The sequence below is a fragment of the Marmota marmota genome, unplaced genomic scaffold (assembly GCF_001458135.2).
Source record: "Marmota marmota marmota unplaced genomic scaffold, marMar, whole genome shotgun sequence".
Taxonomy (NCBI): domain Eukaryota; kingdom Metazoa; phylum Chordata; class Mammalia; order Rodentia; family Sciuridae; genus Marmota; species Marmota marmota.
In genome coordinates, this window is record NW_026000093.1 from 33,319,843 (window position 1) to 33,336,038 (window position 16,196).

The 16,196-nt window shown below is 33.4% G+C and overlaps 1 protein-coding gene across 14 annotated transcripts in view; it reads left to right on the forward strand.

The window, feature by feature from the left end:
* Ralyl (RALY RNA binding protein like) overlaps positions 1–16,196 on the forward strand; it is a 650,608-nt gene that overhangs the window by 446,974 nt on the left and 187,438 nt on the right. The window contains exon 1 of one of the 14 annotated variants that reach the window (XM_048782755.1): positions 2,830–3,059. The exons of the other annotated variants lie outside the window; for them this stretch is intronic. Coding sequence (XP_048638712.1) covers positions 3,023–3,059 — 37 coding nt within the window. The 5' untranslated portion in view covers positions 2,830–3,022. Of the gene's footprint in view, positions 1–2,829; positions 3,060–16,196 lie in introns of those variants that run through there. 14 annotated transcript variants of the gene reach the window in all.

A 16,196-nucleotide genomic window follows, 5' to 3' on the forward strand; every position in this document is an offset into this window, starting at 1 on the left:
TAATGAAAGAGGCACTTTGTTAAATGAGTAAGTCTTCTTTTGGCCTTTAATATTAGAAGCATAAAGCTGATTTTGAAGGCAAAATACTCTAGCCCACTCAGGATTGTTGAAGAGAATAGGAAGGAAGAAGACCAGGGTACCTGAATATGTCCCCTCTCTTCAACGGATCTTTCTAACACTTAGGTACTTTTTCCTCTGCACTCTTCTGACAGAAGTGTTCCCACATTCCATTTTTCCCAAGGCCTCTCTTCTTCCTCAGCCACTGCCTCTGCCTGCCTCTCACCTGCCTACTGTACTGCAGCTGCTTCCCACGAACTTGACCATTATTCACCAGGTATATTTGAGGTCCTAAATTTTGCTGACCTAAAGTTTTCCAGGATTTAAGCCATTAGCCCCAGATACAAGGTTCAGGAGGAGATGCTGTATATGCCCTGAGGTGAGAAAAGAAATGTAATAAAGGATTCATAAGATAGAAATCCTTTTATGGAGCCTGAGAAAGTCAACCCTAGAAAAAGGCTCAAACATAGATGAGCCAGGCTATTTGACATGCATCTGTGTGTATGTGGTGATGGGTAGGGCTGGGAGTTGTTATATATGTGAAAGAAGTATGGGAAAGAAGTTGTGTTACATGATGTTCATTAAAATTGCTCAGATTTATATTGATTACAGATAATGGAGAACTAATAACATGAAAAGAGAAAATTTACAAATTTTATTGTATATAATCATGTAACAATGCTAAAATTAATGGCAATCTGTGTCATTATGTCATCGAACTGTTACTTCCTAATAATCATCAATACCATATTTATTCACATCATATGTCAGAGAAATTCTGTTTTATTGTTGTTAGATTGCAACAGTTTTTTTGGTTTGATAATTTTATGATGGTATCTTGTCCAAGAAATAACAAATAACTTTTCTAAAGGATACATTGTTGATTGGCTATAACTTTGTTTCAGTGAATTTAAAATACATCTTGGGCTGGGATTGTGGTTCATCGGTAGAACGCTGAGCACCACTGGGACTGGTGGGACCCGGGTTCGATTCTCAGCACCACATAAAAATAAAGGCATTGTGTTGAGTAGTCTACAAAAATGATTCATATTCTCTCTCTCTCTCTCTCTCTCTCTCTCTCTCTCTCTCTCTCTTTCTCTCTCTCTCTCATTCTCTCGCTCTCCTTAAAAAAATAAAATACATCTTCACCCCAGTTAGTATATATAATTTCACTTAAATCAAAGAACTCATTCAAATTAACCTTGGAACAAGAAAACAGATTGAAATGACAAGGACTTGTGGTAAGAAAGTAATTTCAGTCAATAAACACATATTTGGTTATTGACTGAATTAATCAAAAATAATTTATTAATTGCATTTTTAAATTATTCATTAAAATTCATATTCTTCAAGTATTTACTGAGGTCCTACTTTGTACCATGCACTGATCTGAACTCTAGATATATATTGCTAAAGAAAGCAAAGTTCTGTGCTATGGAGTCATATATTCTTATAGGCAAAGATACCAAAAACAGATATGTGTAGACTATTTCAGGTGGTCATTAAGGGTTATGAGAAAAAAATTGAGCAGATAAGAGTTTATGGGATGTTAATTACTTTTTTTGTAAATCAGAAAGACCTACTAAAATACATTAAGCTCCGTATAAAAGAAAACACAAGGAAAATCCTTCTAAAGTATTTGGAGAAAATATAGATACCTACTGTATCCTTAAATAAGAAATAATGATAGAAGTCTTTGAAGTCTTACTGAAGAGAATAGCTAATCAAAAATCAAGGATCCTGGAAGAATACAGACTGCCCAAAATTTATTGGGTATCATTCTTGATATCTGTGATTATGAAATATAGTAATTATTAAAGTATAAAAATATTCTTTAAACTGAATAATCTTTCTATTAAGAAGGGTCACAGAGATGACACATCCAGCTATCAGTAGGTATCCTGGGTTTGTTCACACTTAAAAAAAATGAATTCTAACAGTTGAAAATGTCTGCTAGTTTAGCTGGAAAGTAAAACCTAATACATAATCAGGAAGTGATTTTAGACAACATAATTAGCACATAAAAGACATTTTTAAGCCATACATTTTTGAGTATCCTGAGCTTTTGCTGGGTTCCAGGTGTTGCTCTTTGAGCAGAGATATAATAAATACCCGTGAAGTCAGGACCCCACCCTGTCCACCAGAGGTGACAGTGGGAAACATGTTCAGATAAGGGTATATGCCAAATGTGGTAAAAGGAGAGCAATTTCTAGATGTCTAAAATGAGGCTGCAGGGGATGAGGTGGGAAGAAGTTTCTGGAAAAGCAAGAAGGAGCAGAATGTCTAGCACATAGTGGACGCTTACTGAGCCTGAGACCCTATCATGTTCCCCTTCAATGTTAGGTAGTGGGAATGCAAATGTGAAAACATGCAATACCTACTTTGCCTAAGAAGTAAAGTCTATTTGAGGAAATAGACAAAACTAAAAGTGATAATTGCTTCAGTAATTGAATATACAAAGTGCAAAGGGGGCTCAGAGAAGGAGAATTTAGCAGTTTCAGAATAAAATACAAATCTCAATATTCTAGAGGGGCTAAAAGATAAATAAACCCAAACGAAAGCCTGTAATGTTTGTAAATACCAAACAAGGGTTTTTATATTTATATATTGTTTTACTATTCTTGCTAATAAGCATATGAATCTATTCTTAATTCAACACTACTTAAAGCACAGTACTTTAAATAGTGCAGATTTTACTAGAGAACTTAACTGATATCAGTTAGAAAGAGATTTTTAAAAAATACAATTTTCTCTAAAAGATTTGCATTGGATAGAGTAGTTACAGGCTATAGCATCTCCCCTGTAATTTTATGAGAATGGTATTACCCTGGCTTTCACTGTGTGATTGCTGGTTACCTTCTGTCAGTGAGCAACAGTCTTACTGCAAAGCAGGAGCACAACCCTTCTCTTTGTCTCCGTGGTCAAACCAATTACTTCTTAGAAAGTCGGATTTATTTTTTTCAGAATGACCATGTACAGGAGCAAACGCAGACATCAGAGATGTAAGTAGATTCTGACCCAACTTTTTCATATGATTGTGGTGGTAAACATACTTGATTTCTTAAAAGACTAATCATGACTTTTTCAGATACATCCTGGTAGTAGAAAAGATTTTATAGCTCTTTCTACCCTAACCTTTCTCTTTATCCCTGTAACATGCTTGAAAGATGTTGAGGGGAGAGGGGCTAATTCGCTTGTTACTATGGAAACCCTTGGAAAGGTTTACAAAATCAACAGAGAAACAGATCAAATGCAATTTCAGTCCAGCTCAGCATCCTTCATTCAGGCATGATCACTGGACAGTTTCCTTTTCGCTTTTCTAGGAGTGATAGATTTTCTTTCCTGGAATTCTATTGAAAGGCTTGGGATGCTAGCCTAAAACTTCTATTTATTCATCCAATTTCAATTACAACTCTCAGGGGAAAATAAAATAGTTCAGAATGAGGGGAAAGAATTAATCGTGAATGACAGGCTGAATGTTTAGCAGAATATTCATTGCCAAACTTCTTGCTCCAGAGCGTATTTGTAACATGATTCACTACGGGTACAGATTCAAAGGGTTAAAAGAGTCATCTGCAGTCCACCCCAAAGGAACTGATTCTTACTGAGAAGGAGCAGCACAGTTACTCTGGCCTAAAGTCCACAACAGAGACGATTATAGAACTGAAAACCTTCAGGATTTAGCTAAGCACAGGTCTTAGAATAAAACTGTCTGTGGTAAAGCCATTTGCCTCCTATGGAAAGCTTTCCAATCACACCTTTTTTTCTGGTACATCCAACTCTTTAGCACTTTATCTCTTGTGTAAAGTAAATATTACCATATTGAACCCAAAATGGCCTGCCATTGACTTTATTTACTGTCACAGACAGGTAATGTCAACTTATTCTATAGTCCAAGTTCGAGCTTTTTCATTATTCTTTATGATGTGTTTAGATGTTATCTATTGTTTTTAAAAACAGAAAGATTATCAGCAACTGTTAGTCTATCAAAAAGCCAAGATATGATGGAAATGTAATTTTTTACTGTGATAACTTATTATTTAGTTTGTTTTCACTTAAGACCTGAACACTAACATTTTTTCTTGTTCAAAGAAGTTTGATGCACCACAGAAAGCTCTGAGGGAGTAGTGCTGCCAGTTTGATTCCCTATGCCTGATTGCTTTTTGATACCAGTTCTTTCTTGTGATCAAAAAACAACATACAACCGTTACTTTTTTCTTATAAAAATGATTGGTGTGAAGTCTACAAATATATCACTGATTAATTTTCTTGTGATTTTCCTCCTACAAGAATGAATCTAAATTATGCACGTACTTGAAAACCATCTTGCACCTTTACTTCTGTATCGTTTATACACCCCCTCATCTTTTTCCCCCCTTGTGGGTAATCATTGCCTTAAAGCACATGGCAAATAAAAGATTCACAGAAAAATTGTACTGAGTCTCTCCCCTAAAATGTGCTTGCTGAAGTCTGCGATTAAACAGCAGGAAGAAATTGTGAATTACATGAGACAATTCAGAAGATGTATAATTATACAGGCATGAACACAGTAGGGTGTGCTGGAATGGTTTAGTTTAAAAAAAAACTATGTGTTACTTATGTTTAATTGTAACAGTGAGCTGTGTTATGTTGAATTAACTGTTTCTACATTCTAATAATATAAAATATCTGACAGCAGGAATATAATAAAATTAAAGTGTAGAAAGCTTAGCAATGAAAGCAAATAGAATCCTTAAATGAATTTCTATCGTACACTAATATTATTTGTGAAAGTGGAATGTACTACAATTGCTTGCTATCCAATGGGTATATAAAAATGCCTAAATTATCCAATAACCAAAACCCAAGGCATTTCCAATTTTCAATCATGTCTTTTATGTGTGTGTTTGATCATGTAAAAGGCATAAACTCACCTTCAGGCAGTTGTATTCCAATTAAGGCAATAATTGCACACTTAACAAAATCTCACTGAAGTGGGGGAGCAAAGTATTCTTGTGATTTTCTTTAAAATTGAAATGGTACATAAATCAACTTTCTAATTTTCTCATTTTCTAAAGATGTAATATAATGTCCTTTAGTAAAAATAATGCAACTTCCTTCTAGAGCACCTGGAAAAGGAAGAAGAAAGGTGCATATGACTATGTTAGGGGTTTGAAGAAAGGGAGAATAAAGATGCTTACTACAGAAAATTTAGAGTATAAACTGCACTTAAGCCTTTGGAAATTCATATGGATTTTTGAAATCCATCCATCACTCATATGTAGATTGGTTATTTATAATTATCCATATAAGAGAAGGAGAGGAGATTTGGGGAAAATACCCCTTTTCTTGTTTCTCAGAGAATTGCTGTAGAAAAGAGACAGCCTCTCAGTGTTCCTTCAGAGAAGAGGTCTTACCTGTGCCTGACTGCATAATGGCTTTTAATTAGAGAATTTGTTGAGTGGTGTTAAAATTTTTTGCATATGTTAGATATTGATTTTGTTGGAGACAAACAGGTAGAGATCACTTTAAGGAAGTCTAATTCATGTATACCTATTTTTATAAATCATTTGATTTGGGAATCATGATTGGTATAAATAACTTTTTACTCTTGTTTTAATATTCATTTTTGTGTATATTGTAAAGATCTTTATGAGAATGTGTAATTTATGTTTAAATTCTCAAAAATTTATTTTATGTGCAAAACAAGAGATGCTTAGATAGATGACCTTGAGAAAACATTTTCTGACTTTTACAAAATACATGGAGATACTTTCTTTTAAAAATTGAATATGTTCTTGAAACAGACTTAGAAGAAAACTAGAGTAGAAACTATGTGGTATTAAATACAGAATATTTTTGGAATACCACAGTCCTCATACCACATCAAAGAAAACAGTGTAAATCTAGGTTTAGGTGTGTAACATTTCATCTTATTTACTGAATTGGATCAGATGTTCATTTTTGATCGCTAATAACATGTTTGGGTGAGCTTACCCATCTTACCCATTGTATCATAGAAATTCTTGATGAGATCACTTCGGGAACCTGAATTTAGACATCCAATTCTCTACTTATAACCTTGGCCAATACCTATTATCTCTGTGGGTTGCAATCTTTTCTTCTGCTACTTTAGCTGATTGGCTGGGAAGATATTTTCTAAGGTTTCTTCCATCTCATACCCTCAATATTCCCACAACAGAGGCCTTAAAGATATTTAGTGGTTTTTCACTGATGAATATTGGCTGTGGATCTGTGGGTTTATGTGTTTCTAATCCATGGGTGACCATGGAATTACTGAAAGGGGCCCTAAAATTCATATGAATGTTTATCATTGCCAGTAAAATGAAGAAATATATATGCATATGCATACACACATGTGTATAGACACACTGACCCACATAAATGGTATACCTTAAGTTCTAAAATATGTTTAATGGAAACATGTATTTAGAAGATGCTACTACTACCTAATATGTACATGAATCAAAACATCACAGTGTACCTCATAAATATGTACAAATATTATGTGCCAATCAAAAAAATAATCTTTAAAAACTGATATTGTAATAGCTTTTATATCACATGCAGATGTCATCATATTTCATTGTTTTAAAAAATTCTCATATTCACAGAGGTTGAAAATCACTGAATAGAAACATGACCTTAGAACAGACATTTCCATAATTGTCATCTACTCATTCCCTGCTTACTTCCTGTTATCCAGCCTTTATCAGGCTAAGGATTGTCCTCCATGTTGACTCTATGCTCTCCTATCTCCATAACTTGGCTGTTGGTCTTCATGTTGCTAGATGGCCTTCACCTGCATCTTCGTGTAGGAATCATCTTCAGGTTTTACTCAAATACTGCATCCTTCGTAGAGGTCTCCCTAGCATCCAAGTCAAATTACTGTCTTTTCTCTGTTCTCAGATGGTGTACTGTAATTTTTATTTTTAATTTTTATGTAAGTTCTTGGACATTGAAAATTATCTGTTTATTCCACTAATCTCTAAGTTTGTTTCATATGAAGTATTTTTAAATCTTGTTAGATCCATTCTTGGTGCATAATGCATTGCTTTGTCCAAAGTAATCCATACTGGTCTAATGAAGCTTACACATTGAACAATGTGTTGTTTTAATCACCTATTACTAATGCTAGGGCTGTCACAGTGAACTCAACAACATGTTGTTAGAGATGAGAAGATGACACATGATATGCCAGTGATGCTAAGTGCTATGGAGAAAAATTAAGCAAGTAAGGGGAGAAAGGAGTTTTGGATGGTGAAATGGGTTATTTCTGTTTTCTATAGGGTAGTTGGGAAAAGCCATTCTTATTAAAATAGGTGACATTTGAACAGACACCTGAAAGGAGTGAAGGAGCTGGTCTGGTTTGTTTGTTTGTTTTTTATTTTTTTTTTCCCTGCATAGTTCCAAGTAGAAACCACATAAGCAAAGTCTCTGAGGATGTGAGGGTAAAAACAGGAGCAAGGAGTTCAGGGATTAAAATGAATGAAAAGAGATGATATCAAAAATTCTCAGGAGCATTGGGTAAATAGAATAAAACTGATAGCATATATTTTAATTGAATAGTTAATTTTATTTGCAACTGAATTCAGGCATAATATGTTGTCTATTGCCTTTTAAGAATCACTATCCAAACATTAAGTGACTCCTGTAATTTTTATTAAAATAACAATTATCCGAATGATTTTTAAATTGTTCTTTACTCAAGATATGATTTTTTTCTTCTGCATGTGGATATATACTTGTAAACCATACTAGGCAAGGCATCTAAACATCAATATAGAAAATTGAATCAAACTGTAGCCATCCAAAGGGGAGAAATATATTATTTGAACCAGGAGTGTTTTCCAAAATATCTTCTTATAAATTGCTTGCATTATTGATATATTATCTCTTTCTGTCTTTAAAAATCTATCAGAGGAAATAAAATTAATAGTTTGATAGAATCATTATAAGGCTTCTTAAGTCATTGGCATCGACAAAGCTGTTGCCAATCTCAGTTGAAATAGAATTATTGCCTCTTTGGTCAACATGGATAATAGGTTTTGTGGTCTGTAATTATTACAAAATGAGTTGTTTTAACTGTAACATATTTATTACAACAGTGTGCTTTAGACAAGTTTTTACGCTAAGTATTTACTGCAATTATCTATTACAAATTAAGTACCAAGACAGTAATGGGCTATTATTCAAAACAAACCTTTATATTGATGCTGCAAAACTGTTAAGGCAAAATGATCCATTAACTACTAATTCACAAATTATTTCATATCTCAGATGTTGATGTTCTCTATTATATACCCAGATACATCTAGATTTTAAAACACTTTTTAAAATTTTTTACATTAACAATATGATTTCATGTGTGGTCGGTAAAGGCTCCCCAGAGAACACTATTAAATTCAGTCCTTGATTTCTTTGTTACTGATGCTCGCTGGGAATTCTGATATGATACCTGACATTCCTCCAGCCTTTTTTTCTCTAAAATTCTAATATGAATTTTATAACTTGTATGGATTGAGAAATTGTAGTTTTATACATTCCTCCATGGAATTTTGTCTGCATGGATAGCATCAGGATGGTCTGATTGAGCATGCCCAATGGGACCGTAGACGCCAGCCTTGGAGCAGAAATGTACAAAGGCTGACTGATAACACCCCTGATACAAATTGACCTTAAATGGAAATACATATTGGTCTGCCTCATATCCTAAATCACAGACTTTTGCAGGCTCTGGCCAATAGCTGGTTCTGTCTTCAGGAGCACCTATTTTCACTCTCTCTCCCCGCCCCCATCTATTCTTTGCATTTTTCTACTTAACAATGCTCTTCACAAAGTTTCCTTTCATAAAGGACAAGCATGGGTAGTTTTTTCTCTTAATTTCTCTATTTTCCAAAACAACTTGGCTAGCACATATCTTTAGATTCTCTTTTTCAAGACTCTATGCTACATTTATCTCTAGACTTGCATAAAATCCATGGCATTACCTCTGCCCCAGGTGTAAAAGTAAATGGTCTCTGTCATTTATCTCTTCAAAGAATATTTCCACTAAAAAATGTGGATTTGTATTTATAAAACATAAATTAGACATGTGAAACAACCAGGCACTTAGCAAAATAAGACTGTCCTTAAAGGCAGATACCATTCTACACAGTCATATTATTCAGAAATGTTCTCTCTCATTGCACGCCTCTCTCTTCCCTCTGTTAATTTTTTCTTATTTTGCCACGTATAAGTTTTTTAATTCAGTGAAATTCCATCTATTTTTGCTTTTGTTATCCAGACCACAGTCAGGAACTTTTTCCTTATTTTCTTCTAGTGGGTTTATGGTTATAGATCAACATTTGAGTCTTTGATCCATTTGAGTTGATTTTTTATGTGGTAAGAGATCCAGTTTGTGGTGAGAGATCTAATTTCATTTTCTACATGTCACCATCCAGTCTTCCTGATACTACTTACTGAAGAGACTCTTTTCCCCATGCGTGTTCTTGGTACCTGTGCCAAAAATCAGCTGTATATACATATGCGGAATTTACTTTGGGGTTCTTGACTCTGTTCCATTTGTCTGTTTTTTGAACCATTTATTTAATAACAGGTTAATATCCAAAATGTATAATGAACCCAAAGAGTTCAATAGCAAGAAAACAAATAACCTAATTGAAACATGGATAAAGGACCTAAAAAGTCATTTCTAAAAGGAAGACGTGCAAATGTCAAACAGGTATATTAAAAAGTTGAATATCACTAATCATCACATTAGTGATATTCAAATTAGTGAGATATCACCTTACCTCCATTAGAATGATAATTACCAAAAAGGCAAAAGTAACACATTGTGGTAAGGACATAGAGAAAAGGTACCTTTTACTCTTATTTGTGGGAATGTAAATTGGTATCGGTATAGTTATTATGGAAACCACTATGGAGATTCTTCAAAAAAATTTTTTTAAAAAACTGCTAAATGATCCAGTAATTCCCCTTCTGTTTATATACTCAAAGCAAATAAAATCAGCTTTCCCATAAAGTTATCTGCTCTTCCCTGTTCTTTGCAGAATTATTCACAATAGTCAAGATACAGGAGCAGCCTAAATGTCTATCAGCACATGAATGGATAAAGAAAATGTGGTGTATGTACATAATAGAACACTATGCAATCTTAATAAGGAGGAGAATTCTGTCATTGTGACTACATGGATGAACCTGGAAGCTATTATCCTAAGTAAAATAAATCATGCACAGAAGGATAAATACTGCATGATCTCATTTGTGGGATCTCAAAAAGCAGAACTCACAGAAACAGAAAGTAGAATAGTGACTTTCAGAGGCTGTGGGGATGGGGGAACGTATTGTCAAGGGATATAAAATTTCTGTTACATAGGAAGAATAAATCCAAGATATCTGCTGTGAAACATGGTAACTATAGATATAACAATGTGCTGAATGCTTGAAAAAATTGCTGAGTTTATTTTAAATATTTTCTCCACAAAAAACAGGATGAACATGTGAGAAAACAAATATATTAATTAGCTTGATTTAGCCATTACAAAATGTATATAAATACCAATGCATCATTGTATGTGCTATCAAGATATACAATTGTCTTTGTCAATTAAAAAGTAAAAAACAAAAATAAAATGAAATCCTGTTATAAACATAACTTTGATATGATTATAAGAAAAGGTGATCATTCATGAGCATAAATAGAAAGTGGGATAGGAAATACTCTTTTCATGGTCGATTGTGTCCCATCTTTGAAGGGACAGAAAGCAACTTTCTTAAAAACCATGATCTGGATCTGGTGTTTTGGGGAAAGTCTATTTGATTGATCCATATGAAATTGACATTTTTGTGAGTCCTAAAAATGAAAAATTCATATGGTTGTATCTAAACACCAGTGCACAAGAAAAGGGGATTCAGGTGTACAAAAACTCATTACCTCAGAACTAATTAGCATTAAAAGTCAAAGGCATTTGTAATTAACCTGAGGATGACCACTTGATGTACTAAAAAAATATATGTAATTAAGCAGGGAATATATTTATTGTTGTTCTTTAGATAATATAAGGTTAACTCTCCTATAATGAAATGGAAAATCTTATCAACATAGATGAATTAAATTTTTTCTCTGAGTGATGTATCTTAAGATTTAAAGGTTGTCCGAAATTTTACAGAGGCTGTCTACCCACCACTAAACTTAAAATATTTTTAAAAGAATGTGAATTCTAATGTTACATAATTTTATCATTTGAACATCATTTTATTCCAAATGGACAATGGGATAATTGTAAATGAATTAGTAATAATAATAAAATGACACAAATAACATTTGGCATATATTAAGTTCTTACTATATGTTCATGTACTATTTTAAGGATTTTGTTGTATATGATTGGTATTAATATCTATAACAACAATAAGCAAACATGTAACAATATAATAATTCAATAATCTGTAAGAGATCATTTTCATTGCAATTTGTGACCGAAATTTATAATTTTGAGATCTAATCTCCAGGAAATTAAACATCCAAAATTAAACTAAAGTATGAATATTGACTAGGCTGTAAAACAACCTCAAATGTCCCCTAAAGAAAATAAGAAATTAACTTTAAAAATCGAAATGTGGTGTTTGACTAGTATCCTTTTATTTGAAACATATAAAACAGAAATAAATATGCTGGTCAAAATTTTATATACTTAATGTGCAAAGAAAATACCCAAATGTATGTATTTGCTGCATGTGCTATTTTTTTCTGCAAAAGAACAAAAGGTTTCTGAGACTTAGGAAAGTGAAGAGTTCTGCAGTGATTTTAGCAATTCTTGTGAGTTGTCATATTCATCTTGGTCTAGAAAGCTAAATTGTTTGGTATAACCTTTTGATTCATTTTCCTTTTTCTAGTTACTAGTTTTTCACGATTATTTACAAAATCACACTTTCATTCTGACTATGGGATCTCTGACAGCTTTAGTTCTGTAGGACTACATTCTATATGTGTTAATATTGACTCAAGAAGCTCTTGACAGTCTCTTATTGATATTCTGTCGTATCTAAACTTCATTGATATTTAAAATAAAGATAAAAATCCTCATCTAGTTCCTTAAATTCCTTTTAGAGTGTGCAGCATGCATTTTTGTAATGTTTCATGCCTTAGGCTACTTATCATTGGAAAGTGTTATATTTTATATGATCCTTTTGACCCCCAGTGAACTTGAAACTACCTTAGAGGAACAGCTGGGTGTATTTCCTTAAATAAACACACATTGTTCTTCAAATTGCTAGTATCTGTCTTCTTAATAGGCTCTAGAGGCAATGGAAATTTTGACTTTGAAGTCACCTCTGCTGCATTCATGTAGATAAGTCTGTTTCACAACTTTATTTCCTCATACTTGTGCAACGTCTTTAAACCCAAGTTTGTTTTTAAATGTATAGCACAGTCATAACCTATCCTCTTCCTGTACTATCAGAAAATATTTTTACAAATGTAATATTTTTATATTTTATTTTATGTAATCATCAAATAATAACATAAAGTATCAAAAATAAGATATCTCTAAATGTATACAAACTACATGAAATATTTAATTCTATCTAATTTATAATCTCAATAATAGAGACTGCCTCATAAATAAAATAAACAAAAAATTTAGAAAATGTTTATTTTTAATTGGGGTCTGAGGGAATGTTCATTTACTTTGCCACATCCCTGGATTTGCTTAGGTGACAAGGGGGAAATGGTTACTTGAATTTTAAAAGTGGTCAGAATATTTTTTTTTTGTGGCGCTGAATTTGTCCTCACAGAATTATTTATACAGAACTAGTCTTTTTCTAATAATCATTTATAAAATATATAATCCATTCAAATATGATAAATGGGTAGAGTCTCCCAAAGAAGCTGTAGCCATGATATTCCTTGGAGGTTCCTAGAATTGGTTTATTTATTCATTGTCTAGACAGAAATATTTTGCAGATTATTCGACATCCCAGTTTTCTAGACCCCTGGCTAGTGTTGAAAAGATTGTACTTGAGTGGACATGAAAATGTATTTGATGTTGAAAGAAAAATTATTTAATATTCTAGCTTAAAATATTCTTGGATATTTAGGAAAGAAGTTAATAAGTAAGTAGGAGAACAAGGTATAAGAAATTAGGGCATGAAATCACTATATGTTTGTCATATAGATTCTCTTTCAGGCCTATGAAAATGGGTCTCTGGAATTCAGAATCGTGTTAGGTTAACCATTAGCTCATTTCTGTGCCTCCTTCAGGAACCAGCTTAGACAATCACTACCTACCAGTAAGCTTTGCTAAGTACTCCATGGCTGGTAAAGTTATCTTTTGCATTCAGTAACTATGATATAGTTTGTTGATGAGAAACATCTTTTGCTTTTTTTTAATATTTAGTTTTAGGTGGATATAATACTTTTATTTTATTTTTATGTGGTGCTGAGGATCGAACCCAGTGCTTCACACGTGCTAGCCACAACCCCAGCCCTCTTTTGCTTTTTTATACTCTATTTTAGTCAGCTTTGTGCCAGTGTGACCAAAAGACCTGACAAGAGCAGCACAAAGATGGAAAAGTTTATTTTAGCTAGTGGTTGCAGAGGTTCAGTTCATCCTCAGCTGACTCCATAGCTCTGGGACTGAGAACATCATGGTAAAAGAGTATGGCAGAGGGGCTGGAGATGTGGCTCAGTGGTAAAAGCACTTGCCTAGCAGTGGGAGGCCCTGAGTTCAATCCCCAGCATCACCAAATAAAGGAAAAAAAGAGAAGAGAAGAAATAGCAAAGCAGAGAGAAGCAGCTCCGGATGTGGCCATCAAGACGCAGAGAGAGAGCTCTGCTCACCAGGGACAAAAAACCCTCTTTCTCAAGGCACACCCTACCTGTGTATGGTTATAACCTAGTTAATTCACGTCAATGTAACAATCCACTGATTAGGTTAAAGCTCTGACAATCCTCTGAGGATCCTTGTATTTTCTTGCATTGTCCCACTTTGGGGGGACATCACATACCTAAATCACATAACATACTCACAAGTGTCCATAGATGATATTCATCTGGAAAAGCCTTTAGTTCTCAGCTTTTGAAGTTATTTTGTCTATTGACAGCCTTAGTTTCCTCATTTCATGAGAATTGTTCAAAAGAATCTAAAAATACTTACATTGTGCCCTGCATAAGTTAGCAGTATTTACTCCAAAGTAAGGCACACTTTGGAAGGGCTATGAAATGCATATGGTGGCTTTCTCCAAGGATCAGTTGTTGCCCTAATCATTAAGCAACTATACTAGTTTCTGGTTAATTTAAAGCTTCCAGATTCTAGTATCATTGTGTTTGAAGAAGTGGAGGCTGGGAACATTTTTAGAATTAAAACTTGCTTCCCTATATTCTGTTTTCTCCTCTTACCCAGGGTTGCCTCTGCTGAAGTTTTATTTTTACCTAAATCAATTTTGCATCAGTTAAAGGAACAAATTGTTTATTTCTCCACAGATTTGAAGCTATTAATCTCAGCAGTAACTCAATGATTGATTTTTTTCAGACCTCAACATCTGAAAGACTTAGATTAAAAGGAATAATTTGAGTCATGTCCAGGATGTACTACCTGAACTATGAAAGTTAAGACTTGATGTCATACACAGTAAATCTTTTTGTCATTAATTGTTTGTGTCACTTTTGAATTGGGGGATATAATTAGAATGGTAATGTAAAGTAACTGTACTTCCTGCTTTCTGACTCTATTATTTCACTGTCTTTTCCATATTCTTGCTTCTCAGTAGTGGTATCAACTAGAAATTCTTAAATTATGACTCAACATGACCCCATTTCTAAAGCATTAAAAGTTATCACAGGTGAAAGCTGTCTCAAGAGCTTTCAGTGTTTCAAATACATGGATATACAATCTATGTCAATAATGAATACCGAGCATTAAGTTGACCTGAATGGTTGGAGCCCAACCATTTTTCTCAATATTGGCAAATTTCTGACATAATAGCTTAGAATGTAAGAGTTGAAAAAGGCTATTACCATAATGTAGAGACTCTGAAATGTTTCCAGGTAACTACAATTTTTTTTCTTTTCTAAGTATAATTGAGATTTCCAAGAATTTTTACTGAAGAGTAATTTTACTTTCTGAATTTGGTAGTTTAAAAAAAGATAAAATTGTTAGAGAAGCTATAAGTAATTCAATAAAGGATTGAAGGCAAAATACTGTGTACTTGATAAATTATGTAAAGCTTCTTATCTGAGTTGGTTCCAGCACCAAGCTCAAGTTATAAGACCATAAGACTGAGTTCTCTGTGATTCTGGTAGTGTACTTTTATGCTCTTCCTGACAACCATTGGAGATGCCCAGACGTCCTGTACACCTCAATACAACATTAGATGACAGATGAAAGACAGGCCAGAGTCAGTATACAGCCATCACAGATGCAATGAGTGAATACATTACAATTGAAAATATAGATACAAAATAAAAGCCTACAAACATACATATACATACAAATATATAGTGACACACACACACATCTATCTATAAAACTTTTCTATACAAAAAGGGGCAGACCTATGATTGAATGACAATTATTTGTTTTCATTTTAATGTTTAAAGGCAGCAGAATTAAACCAGATTAACTTTCTGTTTAATCAAGTGACAAATTCACACGTTTGTGATTTCACAGGACACAAAATATCTACAAAAAGGTTTGATTCAGAGGGGTTGTTTCTGAGGGAGAATAAGTGTTTTTGGCAGTTTCTTAAAATAGGCAAAGGTTAAACCTAAACTCTTAATGTTTGGCAACTTAATGACTATTCTAAATTCATAATTTTAAATATTTATGCAATCTTTTAGTAATAATGTAAATAAAAGGTTTCATATCTGAAGTTTAACTATTTTACCATCATTAATTCTCCTCTTATGACTACTAAGCATAATAATGCCCTGCCCAAAGCATCCGTAGAATAATGTTTGTTAAAGATATTTAGTCAGTTGTCAATGTTAGAGGAAAAATGTCTGAGACTCTTGACCTACAATTCCAATTTCTAACAAACTTAAAAAGTACCATCTTTGACATTTATTTAGAATTTATCTCCTTGATCTCTTTTGGCTCAGAGTCACAAGCTTTGATTGAGGACTTCTAAAGCAA